At 37.6% G+C, this 16,669-nt stretch overlaps 1 protein-coding gene across 1 annotated transcript in view; it reads right to left on the minus strand.

The window, feature by feature from the left end:
- Positions 1 to 16,669, minus strand: part of Babam2 (BRISC and BRCA1 A complex member 2) — a 388,027-nt gene that overhangs the window by 262,322 nt on the left and 109,036 nt on the right. Inside the window, exon 5 of the mRNA XM_005322497.3 lies at positions 1,473 to 1,667. Within this exon, the coding sequence (XP_005322554.1) occupies positions 1,473 to 1,667 (195 nt within the window). The remainder of the gene's footprint in view (positions 1 to 1,472; positions 1,668 to 16,669) is intronic.

The following is a 16,669-nucleotide window of genomic DNA, read 5'->3' on the forward strand; positions in this document are numbered from 1 at the left end:
CTACCAAAGATATGAAAAATGGTGCTGTATATGTGTAATAAAAATTGTAATGCATTCCACTGTCATTTATTTTGTAAAAAATCAGTTAAAAATAAATGAATGAATGAATGAATGAATAAATAAATAAATAACAAAGAAAATCACTCACGTGTATAATTAAAACAGGTTAAGGTTAAGTTTATGGTATCTAAATTATACCTCAAGAAAGTTTTTTCTTTTTTTTTTTTTTTCAATAGGGGGAGGCAGGAACATTGGCACATGCCTGTAATCTCAGCAGCTTGGGAGGCTGAGGCAGGAGAATCGCAAGTTCAAAGCCACTTAGCAACTTAGCAAGGCCTTGAGCAAATTAGCAAGACTATATCTCAAAATAAAAAAGGTGGGGGGGCGGGAGAGTTAATAGGGCATTACTGAAAACACATTAGTAGAAACTTGAAGAAAGAAGGAATTAGCCATGTGAATATCTAGGGGAACCGTACCGGGAAACAGAGAACTTATGCCAAGAGCTCAGGGCAGGAAAATAGCTGGTGTGTCTGCAGCACAGCAAAGATGGCAGAGCAACCAGAGGTGAGCATGAGAGAGGAGGAGACCCAGCGAGCAAAAGAACAATGGACAGAGGACAGTGGCAACAGCAATCATATGCTTTTCACACCACTGGAGGGACTATGCCTTTTACCATGAGAGAAAAAGGACAGTATCTGAAGATTCTGGGCAGACGAGTTACATGATCTGACTTGTATTATAAAAGGATTATACAATGTCAAGAAATTATAAAAAGGAAGTATTAAAGGCTCTTGTAAAGGAAATATTAAAGACTCTGCCATCAGAACCACTGACCTCCTTATCTGACTGGGATAGAGGAGAAATCCCTCCTTGAAAGGGAAGGGGAACTTGTTAACATCTCCAAATGTGGCCCACTCTGGAGGCTGAGGCAGGAGGATGGCAAGTTCAAAGTCAGCCTCAACAACAGTGAGGCAGTAAGCAACTCAGTGAGAACCTGTTTCTAAATAAAACACAAAATAGGGCCGTGGAAGTGGCTCAGAGGTTGAGTACCCATGAGTTCAATCCCTGATGCTAAATTTAAAAAAATTATATATATATATATATATATATATATATATATATATATATATATATAGAGAGAGAGAGAGAGAGAGAGAGAGAGAGAGAGAGAGAGAGAGAGAGAGAGAGAAATCGCGCATGGGTCACCTGCATCAGGTTCTGCCCCTCGCTTCTGAAGATCAGGGACTGGGGATGACATTCTGAATTTTACAAAGTTCTCAGTTGATATCTTTGAGAAACAATAACCCAGATAAACATTAAGGTCCTTTTAACTCTAAACTATGACAAAGTGCACAGGTTACCTAAAGAAATGACTGTTGTTTACCATGAATAGACATCTAAATTGGTTAGTTCATTTTGTTTTATTTTGTTACAGATGAAATAACTTCTCCCCCATTTTCTGAACACCTTACCCAGTTGTTTTTCTTCCCGGCATAAATTTCCATGTTCTCCCCATACTGAGGCTCTTCCAGCAGCGTCTGGTACTCAAACATGAGGCGTGAGCTCTCGCGGAGGCGGCTGCACTGGAACTGGTGGTACTGCTGCACCAACTCCTTCACCACCAGCAAGAGGCACTCGGGGTTTGAAGGGTTCCAGGAGGCGAGGTTCTGCAGAGCCATAAATACGACAGGTGAAAACGATTTTCATACAAATCCCATGTCACATCAATACAGAGAAAAAGAGATATAAAAATCTCACAGTGATAGACTTTTCTTAATTAGCCATGACCCCAGAGATGAAGTTAGAAGGGTCTTGTGAGCTTGGTGATTTCTCCACTTTCCAAAACTCTGCAGAAAAATCAAGGAGTTTGGCCATGAATAGGAGGCAATCAAAAAATGTCAAGAAGGGTAGTTAACAAAATAAGAAACCTAAATATCCCAGAAGACAGAACTTGTTTCTTATTCTTTTACAATTTTAGCGTTTTTTTCCATTGGCACTAAAATTCAGCATAATATGCTACAGTAATTTAACTCCAGATCCACAGGCCATCTGCGTCAGCAATAGCAGATGTAAACATGAGAGTCTCACAGAACTATAAACACAAAGGTGATGGTTCAGCCTGAAAAAGAGAGGAACAGATTAGAAACAAGGGGAAATACAATTAAGAAAGGCATATCTAACAGAAAAAAGTAAAGAAATAACTAGGACATTTTATGACCAGGAAAGTTTCTGGAAATGGGTGAAACTCTGTGAAGTACACAGTAATTGTAGGCTCACATTCATTAATTACACAAATATGTATCAATTCCTATCACGTATCAGCCACTGTTCAAGGCAAGGAAGAAAACAGTTCAAGTTCCTACTCTTAAGATTTTACATTTTAATGGGAAAATAAAGAATAAATAAATATAGTAGATGTGATAAATGACGCTGAGAAAAATAGAGCATATTATTCCAGAAGCCTAGTAAAGGGAGTTCTTCAAGGATAAAGAAGTGATCATTAAGTGTCCAATGGTGCTGATGAGTAAAACGAGACTAAGGAGTCAATACTGGCTCTAGTACACACAGGTCAGTAGTGTCACTGACAAATACTATTTGGTAGAGTAAAGCTTGGTCACCAGGGGTTTAAGAGAATGCAGAGAAAGAAATTGCAGACAGCTAGTACAAACAGTTCAAACTGGGAACTAGAGAGGAATGCGGGGTCAAGGGTATGTTTTATATGGAGGTCCCTGGCCTGACACAGTCTTCCTGCAGACAGGGAAAACTGATGACACAACAGAGAGAAGATGCGAACACAAGGACAGAGGATAGTGAGGCAGGTGGGGATCCAGGGGCGGGCAGCGATCGATTGGATCTCCAAGAGGCTACCCTTAGAAATGAGCAGAGTCTATCCCCAGAAAACAGAGGAAAGGCCAACTGAACAAGTACACAAGCAGGCAGGCCATTCCACCTGGTGGAAGGAGCTTGTGGCATTTCTCTTCTGATGGCTGACATCTTCTCCATGAGATGGGGAAGAAAATGATGATCTCTGAAAGTGAGGAAGCAGGATAGGATACTGGAAGTTCAAAACAAAAGTATGAAATAGTCATTTAGAAAAACAAATGAACTGGAGAAATGCAGCGGGAAGTCCAGAGAGCACCAAACGCCCGCTGAGGTCGGAGGTGTGATTTGTAAGTGAGACCAGCTAACCTACAATCCACTGCCTCAGGATAGATGTAGAGGAGGGGGGATTTGGATTCAACAAAGGTTGGGATTTTGCAGACAAGTACTAGGGAGCTTTCTAGGGGAAGAGATCTTAGAGGGGTTGCAAAAGAATGACTATAATCATGAACCACAGTCATTAAGCCAGGATAAAGCCAAATTAAGTTCTTAAGGGAAATGAGAGTTAATGAAAAGGTGGCTGGACCAATGGACTGCAGGTCTTGGTGGTGGGCCAAAAGAGTTGTTGGGAGTTGAGTCACAAAAAAGAAAGAACTGGAAAGACAGAAGGATGTGCTCAGAGAATGGATGCTAGCCACTGGAGATAATGGAGGTAGTATAATAGGTATAACACGGTTTGGTGTACTACCCCCCAAAAAGGGTTGGCATGGCTAAGGCAGAGTGAAGGATGAGATCATGACAGGAGAGGAGGTCAGAGATTGAATGGCAGGGGTATTAGAAGAATCATTTATATGAACATTAAAATCACCCAGAATCATGACAAGAGTAATGCTGAGAGGGTGCCCAGGAGCAACATGCTAAAATCCTCAAGTAATAAAGAGAAGGACTCAGGAGAGAGCAGAGGATCCTTGAGGCTGCTGGCTAAGTTTCGAGCTGAGGGTGAAGGAAAAGGAACTTCCTTGATAGCAGTATGAAGAGCAAGGCAAGTGTCTCCAAGCATTGAGTCATAGGGGTAAGACAGACATCAGTACAAACAACTACTGATGTATATGTTATTTGTTTCTCAACCACTTATTTGAGAAACAGGAAAGGAGGCAGAATCTCAGGGCAGAGAGGGGGCCGGCCTTTAGAACAGGGATTCTCAAACTTCACAAAGAAATCACGGAAGAGCCTTAGCCATTGCCTGGACCCTACCCTGCCACCCCCTACCACTCACACACATGCACACGCGCGAACACACACACACACACACAACATATTCTGATTTCACTGGGTCAAACAGGGTGTGGCCTGTGTACTGGAATTTTCTTCCTAAAAGTTCTAACAAGCAGCAAAGGTTCAGAACCAAAGACTTACAGGAAAGCGGGGAGGGGAGGGCTGAAGATATCAGGGACTTTACTGATTAACAGGCCAGGGAAATATCTAAAAACACCTACTCTACAAATCTAGAACTATAACATCTATTTAAAAAAACACCAATAAATTACAAATGCTCAGCAGATAGTAACTGCATAACTTGCCAAATTATAAAAAAGTCTAAAAACTTTCCATATATTCAAGTTAATCACTATGGACACCTTATAAGTTATATTATTATCTCATTTCACAGATGAGGAAACTGAGACAAAAAGTAGTATCTTGCCTAAGGTCACAAAGTTATTGAACAATAAAGCTGGGTTCTACCCATAAGCAATTTGTCTCCAAGTCCCTGCTCTAAATAACTATACCATAGGTTCTCAAACATTTTAGTCTCAGGAAACTTTTACATAAGAGCCCATAAAACTTCTGTGAGTTATGTGGATTCATATTTACTATAATTAATATATACTATATTAAAAATTAAAACAGGTAAAAACTGAAATATTTAATTCATTTTTAAAAGTAAACCCATGTTAATATGAATGAAATTTTTAATAATAACTCTATTTTCAAAAACAGTACGAAGATGGCATTGTTTTGCATTCTTACAAATCTCTTTAATGTCTGGTTTAATAAAAGTTGGATTCTCATATCTGTTTCTGCATTCATTCTGTTGCAGTATGTTATTTTGGCTGAAGTATATGAAGAAAATCCAGCCTCAATCTAACAGGCAGTTTGAGAAAAGGAGTATTTTAAATAGACTTTTCAAATATTCTTTGATACCACCCCAAAATTCAACAAGTAGAGCCTGGTACACTGGGACACACCTGTTGGCCCAGCCACTTGAGAAGCTGAGGCAGAAGGACCACTTGAGTCTAGGAGTTCAGTGCCAGCCTGGGCAACACAACAGGACCATCTCTAAGCAATAAAAAATTAAGACACTCAACAAGTGGTTAGCTGCAATGTAGAATCTGAAACTATATCAATAAATATTTTATATTCTTACATTAAATTCCATTCATCTATCCTATCCTTTGAATGAATCTTTTACTCATTTATGACTTTGTACATCCTGCATTGGTCATTTAGGAAATATTGATTCATTGAGTTATGCATATCTTCCCATTGCTCACAAATTTCATTCATATAATATAAAACACAAATCAGCTGGGCTCAGTGGTACATGCCTGTAATCCCAGCAGCTCAGGAAGCTGAGGCAAGAAAATTGCAAGTTCAAGGTTAGCCTCAACAACTTAATGAGACCCTCAGAAACTTAGGAAGTTCTCAAAATCCAATTTTTAAAAAGGGTTGGGGATGTAGCTCAGTGGTACAGAGCCTCTGGGTTCAATCTCTAGTACCACAAGAAAATAAAAAGTAAAACAAATCATATTCATTAATACTAACACCAATCTCTTCAGAAAAGTTTTTAAACAGTGTAAAAATATTAACCTCAGGGTAGTAAACACAAGTTTTCCAAAGCACTAAGTTTCACTTGAAGGATAAAAAATTGTCAAGTCGTTTACCTTGAAGTAATAAACTCACTTTCGTTTTTTTTTTCAATATTTTTAGTTGTATGTGGACACAATAGCTTTATTTTACTTATTTTTAATTTTATGAGGTGCTGAGGCTCAAACCAGTGCCTCATGCATGCTAAGAGAGCACCCAACCACTGAGCCACAACCCCAGCACCCTAATTTTGTTTTTGAGAAAATGTCTGTCAACTACTCAAGTCTGAATAACTATAGTTCACACATCAATCATTCTTTCAAGGACAAAGGAATAAAAGCACATGGGGGCTGGGAATATAGCTCAGTTGGTAGAGTGTTAGTCCAGCATGCACAAGGCCCTGGGTTCAATCCCCAGCACCACAAACAAAAAGCAACTAATTCAACTTGCAACTCAAACACAACAGGGGTTTTCCTCAAGGACTGGGACTTTAAAAATTGTAATTTTTAGAACTTCATTACAGACCTTCTTAAGTGAACTTTTTCCCCACAAGAATATGCAGCATTAGAGAACAGAGTGACTACTTGCAGTGTCACTGTATGCACTGCCCTGATTAGGGCTCAGGCATCAGTTGTACCTGGCACAGCTTCTGTAGTGTAAGTACAGATACTAGCACAGCAGCTGGGTGGATAATATTTCAATGTGATTCTGAAAATGGTTTTGACTTTGTAGACCTCTGAAAGGGTCTCAGGAGTCCCCAGGAGTCTGCAGACCACACTTTTAGAACCATGAGACTACATTATATTGCTTAAACACAAACTAAACATGGCTTTTATCAAAAGAAACCAAACGAAAAGTAAAGGGATGCGTTCATTAAAAGGAGAGTAGCCAAAGGTCAACCGACCATGGGCTGAACGCACTAAGGAAAAAAAACATGCCTCTGTACTAACATGCAGTTTTTTTTTTCTGTCATTATTATCTAAACAACAGAAATGATTTAAAATCCACAGGAAGACGTGCATAGATTATATGCAAATATTACATTATTTTACACACGGGACTTGCACATATTCAGATTTTGGTATCCACAGGGTCTCTTGGAACCAATCCCCACAGATACCAAGGGACAATGGTACTTTATTGACTGGGTTGACTTACAGGAACTAAATGACAGTGGAGAAAGTGTTCTTGCATTTATAGGAAACACAGACCTTCACAGATGTTCACATAAAGACTTGAATGAAGGAAGGTGAGTCTTTCAACATTGGACAATGAATAAAAGCAACATCTTGATATAAAAATGATTTGATAAAAAGAGTGCAAAGTCTTCCCTGGCAAACCTTTTGACCTCAACTGCCTGAAATTCCTTCTGAGCTATACAAGACACCATTCAAAGTGTTAACGAAATATAACAAGGAAGTATAGGACTTAAAATGATCATTACATAGCTGGTTATGGCTTTCCTTCAGATATCATTAAACATTGATAAATAGGAAAAATATACAATACTCCATTTCTTGGTCAAATATTCTGCCAAGTTCTTGCTGCATTATTAGAGTGAAAAAAAAGAAAAAGCTTTTAGTTACCTCCATTTATATTTTTTAAATTCTACCGCTTCAGCAGCTTGGCAAGAAACAAGCCTACATACCCACCTACACAAACACATATCATCATCATCATCATCATCATCATCATCATCAAAACACGTATGCTGGCAAACATCACTACCAACTTGAATTCATTTCAAGTGATTCAATCTAATTGTTAAATGCATAGAAAAGACATGCCAACCTGCCCCTCCTTTTCCACTAAAATACAATCTCCCAATACCTAGAAATTCATTTGACCTTCTTGGCCATTCAAAGCACACTTCACTGGAAAACAACCTCATCAATCCCTTTACTGTTGCTACATGACCACTTTGATTTGTTAGGTAATTTGTGGTTGGAACCACTTTACCTAGAAAGGGAGAACACAGAAAATATACAAGGGTTTTGTCACTCCTTAAAACTAGACATACTTTCAAAACAAGTCGAGAAATACAGGATATTTTAACTTTCCATTCTCTCAAGTAGACATAAAGAAAGATGCCCAAAGTTCCTTCAGGGAGAGGACAGGAGGAAGAAAACCTTAGCTGACCTCTTTACAAAGAAAGGAGAAATAAGTGTGTTTCTCTCTTCACAAAGTTCTTCTTCTTCTTAATTTGGGTAACGTGTAAACCAAGAAATTTGAAATGAGGATGGCCACAGACATCAGATAGGACACAATACATACTAACAAGGAAAGGGAGTAAAAAAGAGAATCCAAACATGAGGAATAAGAGGGAAGAATTGAAGTTCACTGGATTAGACAAAGGGGAATGAAGGGAAGGGAGTAGGGGGTGGGAATCTGAAAGACGGTAGAAGGACATGACTTTCCCATGTTCATATATGAATACATGACCAGCGTAACTCCACATCATGTGCAACCACAAGAATGGGGGGAGGTTATACTTCATATATGCTTGATATGCCAAAATACATTCTACTGTCATGTATAACTAAAATGAACAAATAAAAATTTAAAAACTAATGTAAATTTTTTAAATGAGGATTAAAATATACAACGGAAGGAAAAAAATAATTCACTAGTATCTTGAGGTAGAAACTGATTCATTCTCACTAAAACACCTGTGATGTTGTTCAGAGAAGGTATTATGTTAGAGACTCTTTTTAGAGACCTGTTAACTAGAGGTAAACTAGTTCTGTTTGTAGAGGTCCAATAACTCTGCTGATATTCAAATGTAGACAACAACAAGAAAATGTAAATGTTAAATCTGGACCCTCCCCCCATTAAGTTTACTAAAATACCAGTTTCTAACCAAAGAATCAGCACCTGCCTCCTAGCTGTCATGACAATCTCCTGTGCAGCAGTAGTTGTGCATTCCCTACTGTGACTCCCCAGCCCAGGCTGCCTGACCAGAGAGATGCCTCAGCTCATGTGACCCTCATCCTTCTCACATTTCTCTGTCATAATTACACTCCATCTACACTGTATACTCCCAAGTCAGCGACCCTAAAGACTCCAATGGGCCAATCCAATCCTCAGCTCTTCATCTGAGCTTCCTTATGTCAGAAAGAGAGGGACTCGTAATGTTTTCAGAGGCCTACCTCACCCTCAACTCACTTGTTCAAAACCAAAGCTTTTCAGCTACACCAAAGCAAATTCTGACACACACAGGGACATCAATAAATGGAAAATATTGGGAAACAATGTACCCATAGTTCATTACTTTGGAGAGATTAATATGGAAAATAAGCAAATGAACAAAGGAGAGTTGGAACCATCACTGTCTAATGAAGGGAAGAAAAATCTTCCCAAGAAAAGCTTTTTCTTTTACAAAAATAATCTTCTGATAAAATTTTCAATTAATAAAAGGATAAAGTATAGGTATAGATTAAAAATAAAACAAGAAAAGTGTCTTAAACTTCTTACTATAAAATTTTGTTCAACGGTCTAGCATATCAATAAAATAAAAGGAAATCAAAACTGATTAATAACATATGGAAAATGTACCACCTTATTAGTAATCAAAGAAATGTAATTTCCTCATCTTTCCTTTTTCAAAAGCTAATTTCTCATTGAAAAAAAATAATATATGCACATGATAATTTTTTTCAAATAGCTTAAAAGAGTATACAGAAAATAGTCTCTCTCCCAGCATAAATGATCAGATGGCCTCCCCAGAAGACTACCCTTACCCATGAGGACTGCACAGGACACCAATGTCTGACCCTTCTTGAATACCCCTACAGATTACTGTGGCCTTCCCGTTCTGGACTTCCTCCCCTACTCTTTCAGGCTCCATTACCTGCTCTCAGGGTTCAGTCAATCACTCACCCGCGAATCAGTATCTGACTGCACTCATTAGCCTGACTTTCACTTCCAGAAAGCTCTACTAATTATTTGTTGCTTCCATGGAACTCCTGATCTGTCCTACCCCTCACCCAGCACTCCCCATAAGAAAGGAGAGTTGGGGCAAAAATTATGAGAAACTCAGTAATATAAATTTTTCAAATTGTTTTTTCAACAGAGGGCTAATGTTGGTGAGGATATAGTTTAATGGGTACTTTTACACATAAGAATAAAAACTGGTATAAGTAACTTCACTTCATAGTAATACCTATTCAAGAATCTTGAAAATGTTTTTCTCAACACCTCTAGAATTCTCAATACCATTTCTAAAAATCTAAGAAAACAACTCAAGATAAAGGGGAGGAAAATGTACAAAAGTCATTTATAAACAAAAATGAACACAGAATCACTTATAATATCATGAAATGTCTCAAAAACTGTTAAAAGTCATCAGAAGGAATAAGATGCCACCAGTGTTTCTAAGCACATATTGTAGTAACATGAAAATACTTTTGTTAAAATATTAAATGAACACAGATTTACATCTGTACATACATATATATATTATGATCACAACTTTTGGTTACTTCCATTCCCTCCAAGCCACCACAGCAAAAATCATTTATGCACAGAAAAATTGCCAGAAATTTAGAAGGATTTTTTCCTCCTTTCTATTTTTCCATATTTCCCAATTTTTCTGAGGATATATTTATATGTATGTATATATAATACATGCAATACTTTCATAATGGAAAAATAATTTTTAAAAAACAATAACATACTTCATATATTTAATTTCAATCTATTTTTCAGCCTCAAGATTTAAGAAATTCTCTTCCATTTGCCATTTATACATTTTATGAGATAAGACTTCAATTGTTCAACTGTCTAGCATATCTCTTCTAACCTACCAAAAATTAGCTGGTTTCACAGTCTTCTGGAGAATAAATCTTGCATCATTTAACCCTACATATATTATGCTTCAAGTAACCTTGAACTCATTATTTCTTAAATTCTAAGCCTCACAGAATACTTCCCTAAAGCTAATGCAATATGCTAGAATGTAGTGGTCACAGTTGTAGTGATTTCTTATGCTTCTCTAAATCAAAACTCTTACTATTTTGTATTATACTCATTTGAATAGGAAGTCTTAGGAAATGACCAATGACATTTTACATTTCTAACAGAACACTAACTGAACAAGCATGAATTTTTTAAATGTCACTTCATCCGGAGAATACAAAAGATAACAAAAATAAATAAATTTGCTACTGACCTATTTGTAAGAGCACTGACTACTATCAGCATTGAAAATCTATACCATACATTAGCACAGTCATGTATGTTGAACTCCTCTAATATATCATCTGAAATAATTAAAGTGTAAATATTTAAAACCTACTTTTCATAGTTTCTTTAAATATAGCAACTTCTACGTTTTAAGGTAGAAATAATATAATGTGAATTTGGGAGGAAAAGAAGTAGATTAAGAGAAACCAGCTTTAAAACTACACAGAGTAAGTCTACTCCTCTTCCATGTAACCATACTTCAAATATTTATAGTCATGTGACTCACAAGGACAACATAGCACTGCCTACCTCATCCCCTACAACTAATTTTTAACTTGAAATTATTGTTTTTGGATTTTATTCTTAAATTCAATCATTAAGAACAAAATGGAGCAGCCAGAAGGAAAGAGAACTGCATGTACTCTTTGGTCCACTCATTGACATACATACTAGTAAGGCAAAAACAAACCACCCAATGAATAAATGGGCTAGAGAGCTGAACAGATACTTCTTAGAAGAAGATATACATTCAATCAACAAATATATGAAAAAACGTTCAACATCTCTAGTAATTAGAGAAATGCAAATCAAAACTACTTTAAGATTCTACCTGATGCCAGACAGAATGGCAGTTATTAAAAATACAGACAGCAATAAATGTTGTCAAGGATGTGGGGGGAAAGGCACACTCATTCATTGCTGGTGACACTGCAAATTGGTGCGGCCAATCTAGAAAGCAGTATAGAGATTCCTTAGAAAAGTTGGAATGGAACCACCATTTGACTCAGCTGTACTGATTTTAAGTCCTCGGTCTATACCCACAGGACTTAAAATCAGCATACTATAGTAATGCAGCCACATCAGTGTTTATAGCAGCTCAATTCCTAATAGCTAAACTATGGAAGCAACCTAGATGCCCTTCACTAGATGAATGTTTAAAGAAACTGTGGTATATATACATAATGGAATATTACTCAGCATTAAAAAAGAATAAAATTATGGCATTTGCAGGTAAATGAATGGAGTTGGAGAATATCATGCTAAATGAAATAAACCAATCCCAAAAAACCAAAGGCTGAATGTTATCTCTTAAAAGTGGATGCTGATCCATAATTGTGGGGGGGGGGGGAATGGGAAAAATGGAGGAGCTTTGATGGGGAAAGAGGAAGGAGAATTGGAAGGGGCATAGGGGCAGGAAAGATAGTGGAATGAGATGGACATCATTACCCTAGGTACATGTTTGACTGCACATATGGTGTGATGTTACATTGTGTACAACCAGAGAAATGAAAAGTTGTGCCGCAATTGTTTGTAATGAATCAAAATGCATTCTGCTGTCATATATACCTAACTTAAATAAATTAATTAACTAAAAATAAAGTAAAATATAATAATATATTGCAAAAAACTATACAAGGTGGCTTTGTGATCCTCAGTGGCTTTATTTTCAAATATTCTAATAATTCTCTTGACTAGTGCAAGCAGAGCTTATTGAGTCTGAGGTCTGAGGTTGTTGTTGTGATGTTTGAAGTTGATAATTACAGTCTTTAAAAACCCAGAGGAACCTAATTAGAAAAAATGCAAATCTCTATTATCCAAATGAATAGCAAAGTAGACACAAATATAAGGTCATTTCTGGGATTAATGCGGGCCAGAAAAAGCTGTCTTAGAAATACAGCTAGATTAAGTCCTCACACCAACTTGGGAATTATAACAAACTGTTAAATCGAATGTACAGATGAAACATAGTGATTTGTGACCTGTGTTCAGAGGTAACGCTAGAGCCAGGATCAGCATAAGTAGGAGGCACTCCAGGCCTTCTAAGCCTTCCTTCAGCCAAAGCATATAGAGCTCTCCAAGGTTCTGACCTGCCCCTCAAACCTCCCTAGTGTGTGTGTTGTGCGTTGTTGTTGTTGTTGTTGTTGTTGTTTTTAACTGATTTTCAGGATAAAATCTACCAGTCCATTCCTTGGCTTATAATTAGTAAAATCTTCTATCTATGAGTGGTAATAGGATCTTGACTCTTCTGTTAATATAGATCATGACAATTATATATCCTTGAGAAGGACAAGGGTAATTCTTGGATAAAATACACAAATACCTTAGTAGCTGAAAAATGTGATTTTTGTGATAGTAATGACAAAACTCTTGAAAGAGAAAAAGTAAAATAAGAAATCCTAAGTGTGAACAGTAGGCAGCCTTACCCAATTGTTAGGTATGCCAAACTTCCAACTAACAGGGGAGTTCTGGGGTAATTTCAAATATTCATCAAGATATGAACCTACTGGCAAATCACCCCAGAATTTCTCTATCATGATAATTTTGTGCTAGAGTATCAGAATCACTAGAGCTTCTCCCATTCTCCCATTCATAAGCAATACTTTAAACTCAAAATATGTAAAAGTATTCCAAAAGTAAACCTATGACTCCATTTAGAAAAATTCAAAAGCCTATAATATCTTTTCTTGCCCATCAGAAGTTGCTCTTACAAACTACCTTTCAGTTGCTCTTAGAGAAGGACACAGCCCCACTCCATGCTAATTCCCACTTCAGCTGAGTCACGGGGATCACCCAGCTCATTTCCAAGCAATGTTTCTGTCTTAAGAAGTGATGAATAGATGGGAGGAAACAAGGGTGGGAGAGAATACAGGAGGGAAGAAACCTTACAGCACATCCCTTGCTCCAGCCTTCCTTATATATTAAGAGGAAGAAAGTTAAGTAGATTTCTTTCTCTCTTGGAAACTCCCCTAATGGGATAGGAAAACAAAGGAAAGCGTATCTTCAGAGGAAAAGAAATTTCATTAGCCTTCCTGTCTTTCTTGACATTACAACTACTTGAGAAAAACAATGCCCTTCCTTCAACATGTATAAGAGAACTAATGCTAAAAACACAGGAACTACTGAATGTGAGTAGCTTGGGGAGTTCCAGACTGAATAATTACTGAATCTATTCTTATTTCTTCCATAGGTGTTGTCTTAATCCACATAATTTTAAGGTGCTACCTTTTAAATGCCATATTTGATACCAAAATGCTCAAGTTTTACACCTATTGTTTCTCAAAAAAATACGAATAGGGGCTGGAGTTGTGGCTCAGTGGTAGAGCACTTGCCTGGCATGTGTGAGTCCCTGGGTTCGATCCTCACCACCACATATAAATAAATAAATAAAAGATCCATTTACAACTAAAAAATATTTTTTAAAATATACAAATAAGTTCAACATAGATCAAAATGCCAGTATAAACTAAAATTTGAAAAATTGAACTCTATATATTAAAAATCTTTTTTGCAGCCCAGGCTGGCTGTGGCTCTGACATTAATGTTGCTGTTTACCTGGACCACTGAAGTCACACATTTTTTTCAGTCAGTGCTACTCGGACTTTCTGTGACAATACTGCAATGGCAGAAAGGAAATTAGCAAATATGATTTCAACTTAATTCAAATTGTTTTTCCTGGGGATGTATTTAAATTTTCCAGGTTGCTCGAATATCATCCAGGGATGTGATTTTGAAGGAGACAGCTTGTTACTGTTTTTCCTGGCTGTACTACAAGAAACAACAGTGTGAGCTTATTTTAAGTTAATGTGTGCTTCTGTGTTTCTTTACGAGAAATTAACTGCAATCATTTAGTTAAAGCAAACACTTTGTTAGTGTTTCACTTTTCATTAGAAAATGTCTTCAGGAGGCTTTCAAATTTTGAAAGTTAAGAATCCTAATTCTGTCCATAGATTTTAAAGTTGGAACAAATTACTTAGATCACAGTGAAGAGCTGGGTCCAGCTGTGTGCACCTATAGTCCCAGCTACTTGGGAGGCTAAGGCAGAAGGCCGAGGCTGAGATTTAAGCCCAGGAGTTTGAGGAAAGTCTGGGCAACACAGAGAGACCCTGTCTCAAAACAAAAACAAACAAACAAACAAAAGTTTCAACGAAAGATCAGTCAAACTTATTGATCCTTTGCTGGTCCTGAGTGTTTCATACCCACAGGTGAATCAAGACATTATAGGACTCCTAGCCTTTCCCCACAGCAAGATAATAACTTCCTGTCTCAATCAGGACCAGATCTCATGGTAGATCCTCATTCCTTCGCCTATGGTAATCACAGAGATCCACAGGATTGGGCAGAACGGAACAAGACAGAACAAAGAGCTTCAACCAAGTTGTTATTTATAACTAGAAAAACACTTGCGGGCTCGGACACCTGGTTTCTGACCCCTGCCCTGTATGATTTCCCTAGCCAGACTAGGCTCCCAGGCTATAATGATTTATATTATCTGTTTCTCTTCATCGTAGCTGACATCCCAGGACTTAATTCCAAACTTGCAGTATTTGCCAGAACCTCCTCCTTTTAGTAAAATTCCCAGTTAAGGACCTTCTTGGCCAGTGACCTTAAAGCCACCAATGTAGTAATGCCATCCATTGTGTGTAAATGGACAGAGAAAACTCCAATAGAAAGGAGGCTAGCTCAGCTCTTCCCGTTGTAACAGCCATGGGCAGCCAGGAGCAAGAAAGAAAAAGCAATGAGAAGTAGACAATTAACTAAAGGAAAAGTTATCCACAGACGCACTTTATATAGTAGTAGGAGCTTTCAGTGCCTTTACTCTTTTCCCTAAAAACTCCACCCCCTTGACCCAGGCCCACATAATGTCTTTGACCTTGACCTATATTTAGAAGGCAACCATTGTTTAATATCTAACATCTGTTATTCCTCCTCCTATAACACCAGCCCAAATTTCCCTTGGGAAGCAACCCCTCCCCATTCTCAGGATGGGTTTTGAGTAAGAACCTCCAGCAAAGCTCCATTAGTTCTGAGTGCAAACCCTACCAATGTTTCCCATATACCTAGCCTCAATGACTGATTCAGCTGGGGGCACATACCCCATCAAACCAAAATGAGATAAATGAAGATGTCGGCTGGGACTGTTGAGAAACAAAGGTTTGCCTTCTTGTCAGAGAAGGAGAATATACTATCTTTACTGGAATAACAGTTTTGTAATCATAAGAGAAGAAGCCAGAGCAGCTGTGTGGCTACAGAGACAAAAAGGCAACATAATGGAAGGCAGAGAAGAAAAGACATGGAAAGAAACTTAAATGGCATTATGTCAGCAGAGCACCAAACCTTATCTGAATCCAACTCTGGGCTTCTAAGTTCTATAAGCCAAAGAATTCCCTTTATTGGTGAAGCCACTTTGATTCAGGTTTCTGTTGCTTAAAGAAAGAATAAGAACAGGGAGAGGAGGAGGAAAAGAATACTGATATATAATTGTAACACCTACTGCCATTTTATATTCTCTGGGACAAAGAGGTTTACAGAAATTCTTACTAAGCACAGCTGTAAGAGCCCTTATAAGTGAAGGTGTATATTCAGTTTGGATAGTTATATTTTCTGCCACAGAAAAATTTTGAATAGCTTCTTTTATTGATCTGTAGGAAAACCTATCAAAAAAAATAATACATTTCTACCCAACAGTGACTACGATGATCTGCTAATGAAAAACAAATAAAAAGGAAAAAAATGGAGAACTAGACATTTGTAGATTACAATTCATGTAATGGATTTAAATTCAAATGTATCTGAAACAGGTATCTGAAATGTTCCCCATCCCAGAGATTTTCAAACACTAGTAAGGCAATTGGGTAATAACATGAGACTGCTAAAGAAGCCAATAGATCCACTAAAGGAAAGAGAACACGCAGTCCAGGCCAGATAAAGACACTTCGATTATTGTTGTTTGTCTTGGGGTGAATACAACAAGCAGTACCCAGGCTTTCATCATTCCTAAGCTTCGAGGTCCCTTAACCAG

Source organism: Ictidomys tridecemlineatus, chromosome 12 (assembly GCF_052094955.1).
Source record: "Ictidomys tridecemlineatus isolate mIctTri1 chromosome 12, mIctTri1.hap1, whole genome shotgun sequence".
NCBI lineage: Eukaryota > Metazoa > Chordata > Mammalia > Rodentia > Sciuridae > Ictidomys > Ictidomys tridecemlineatus.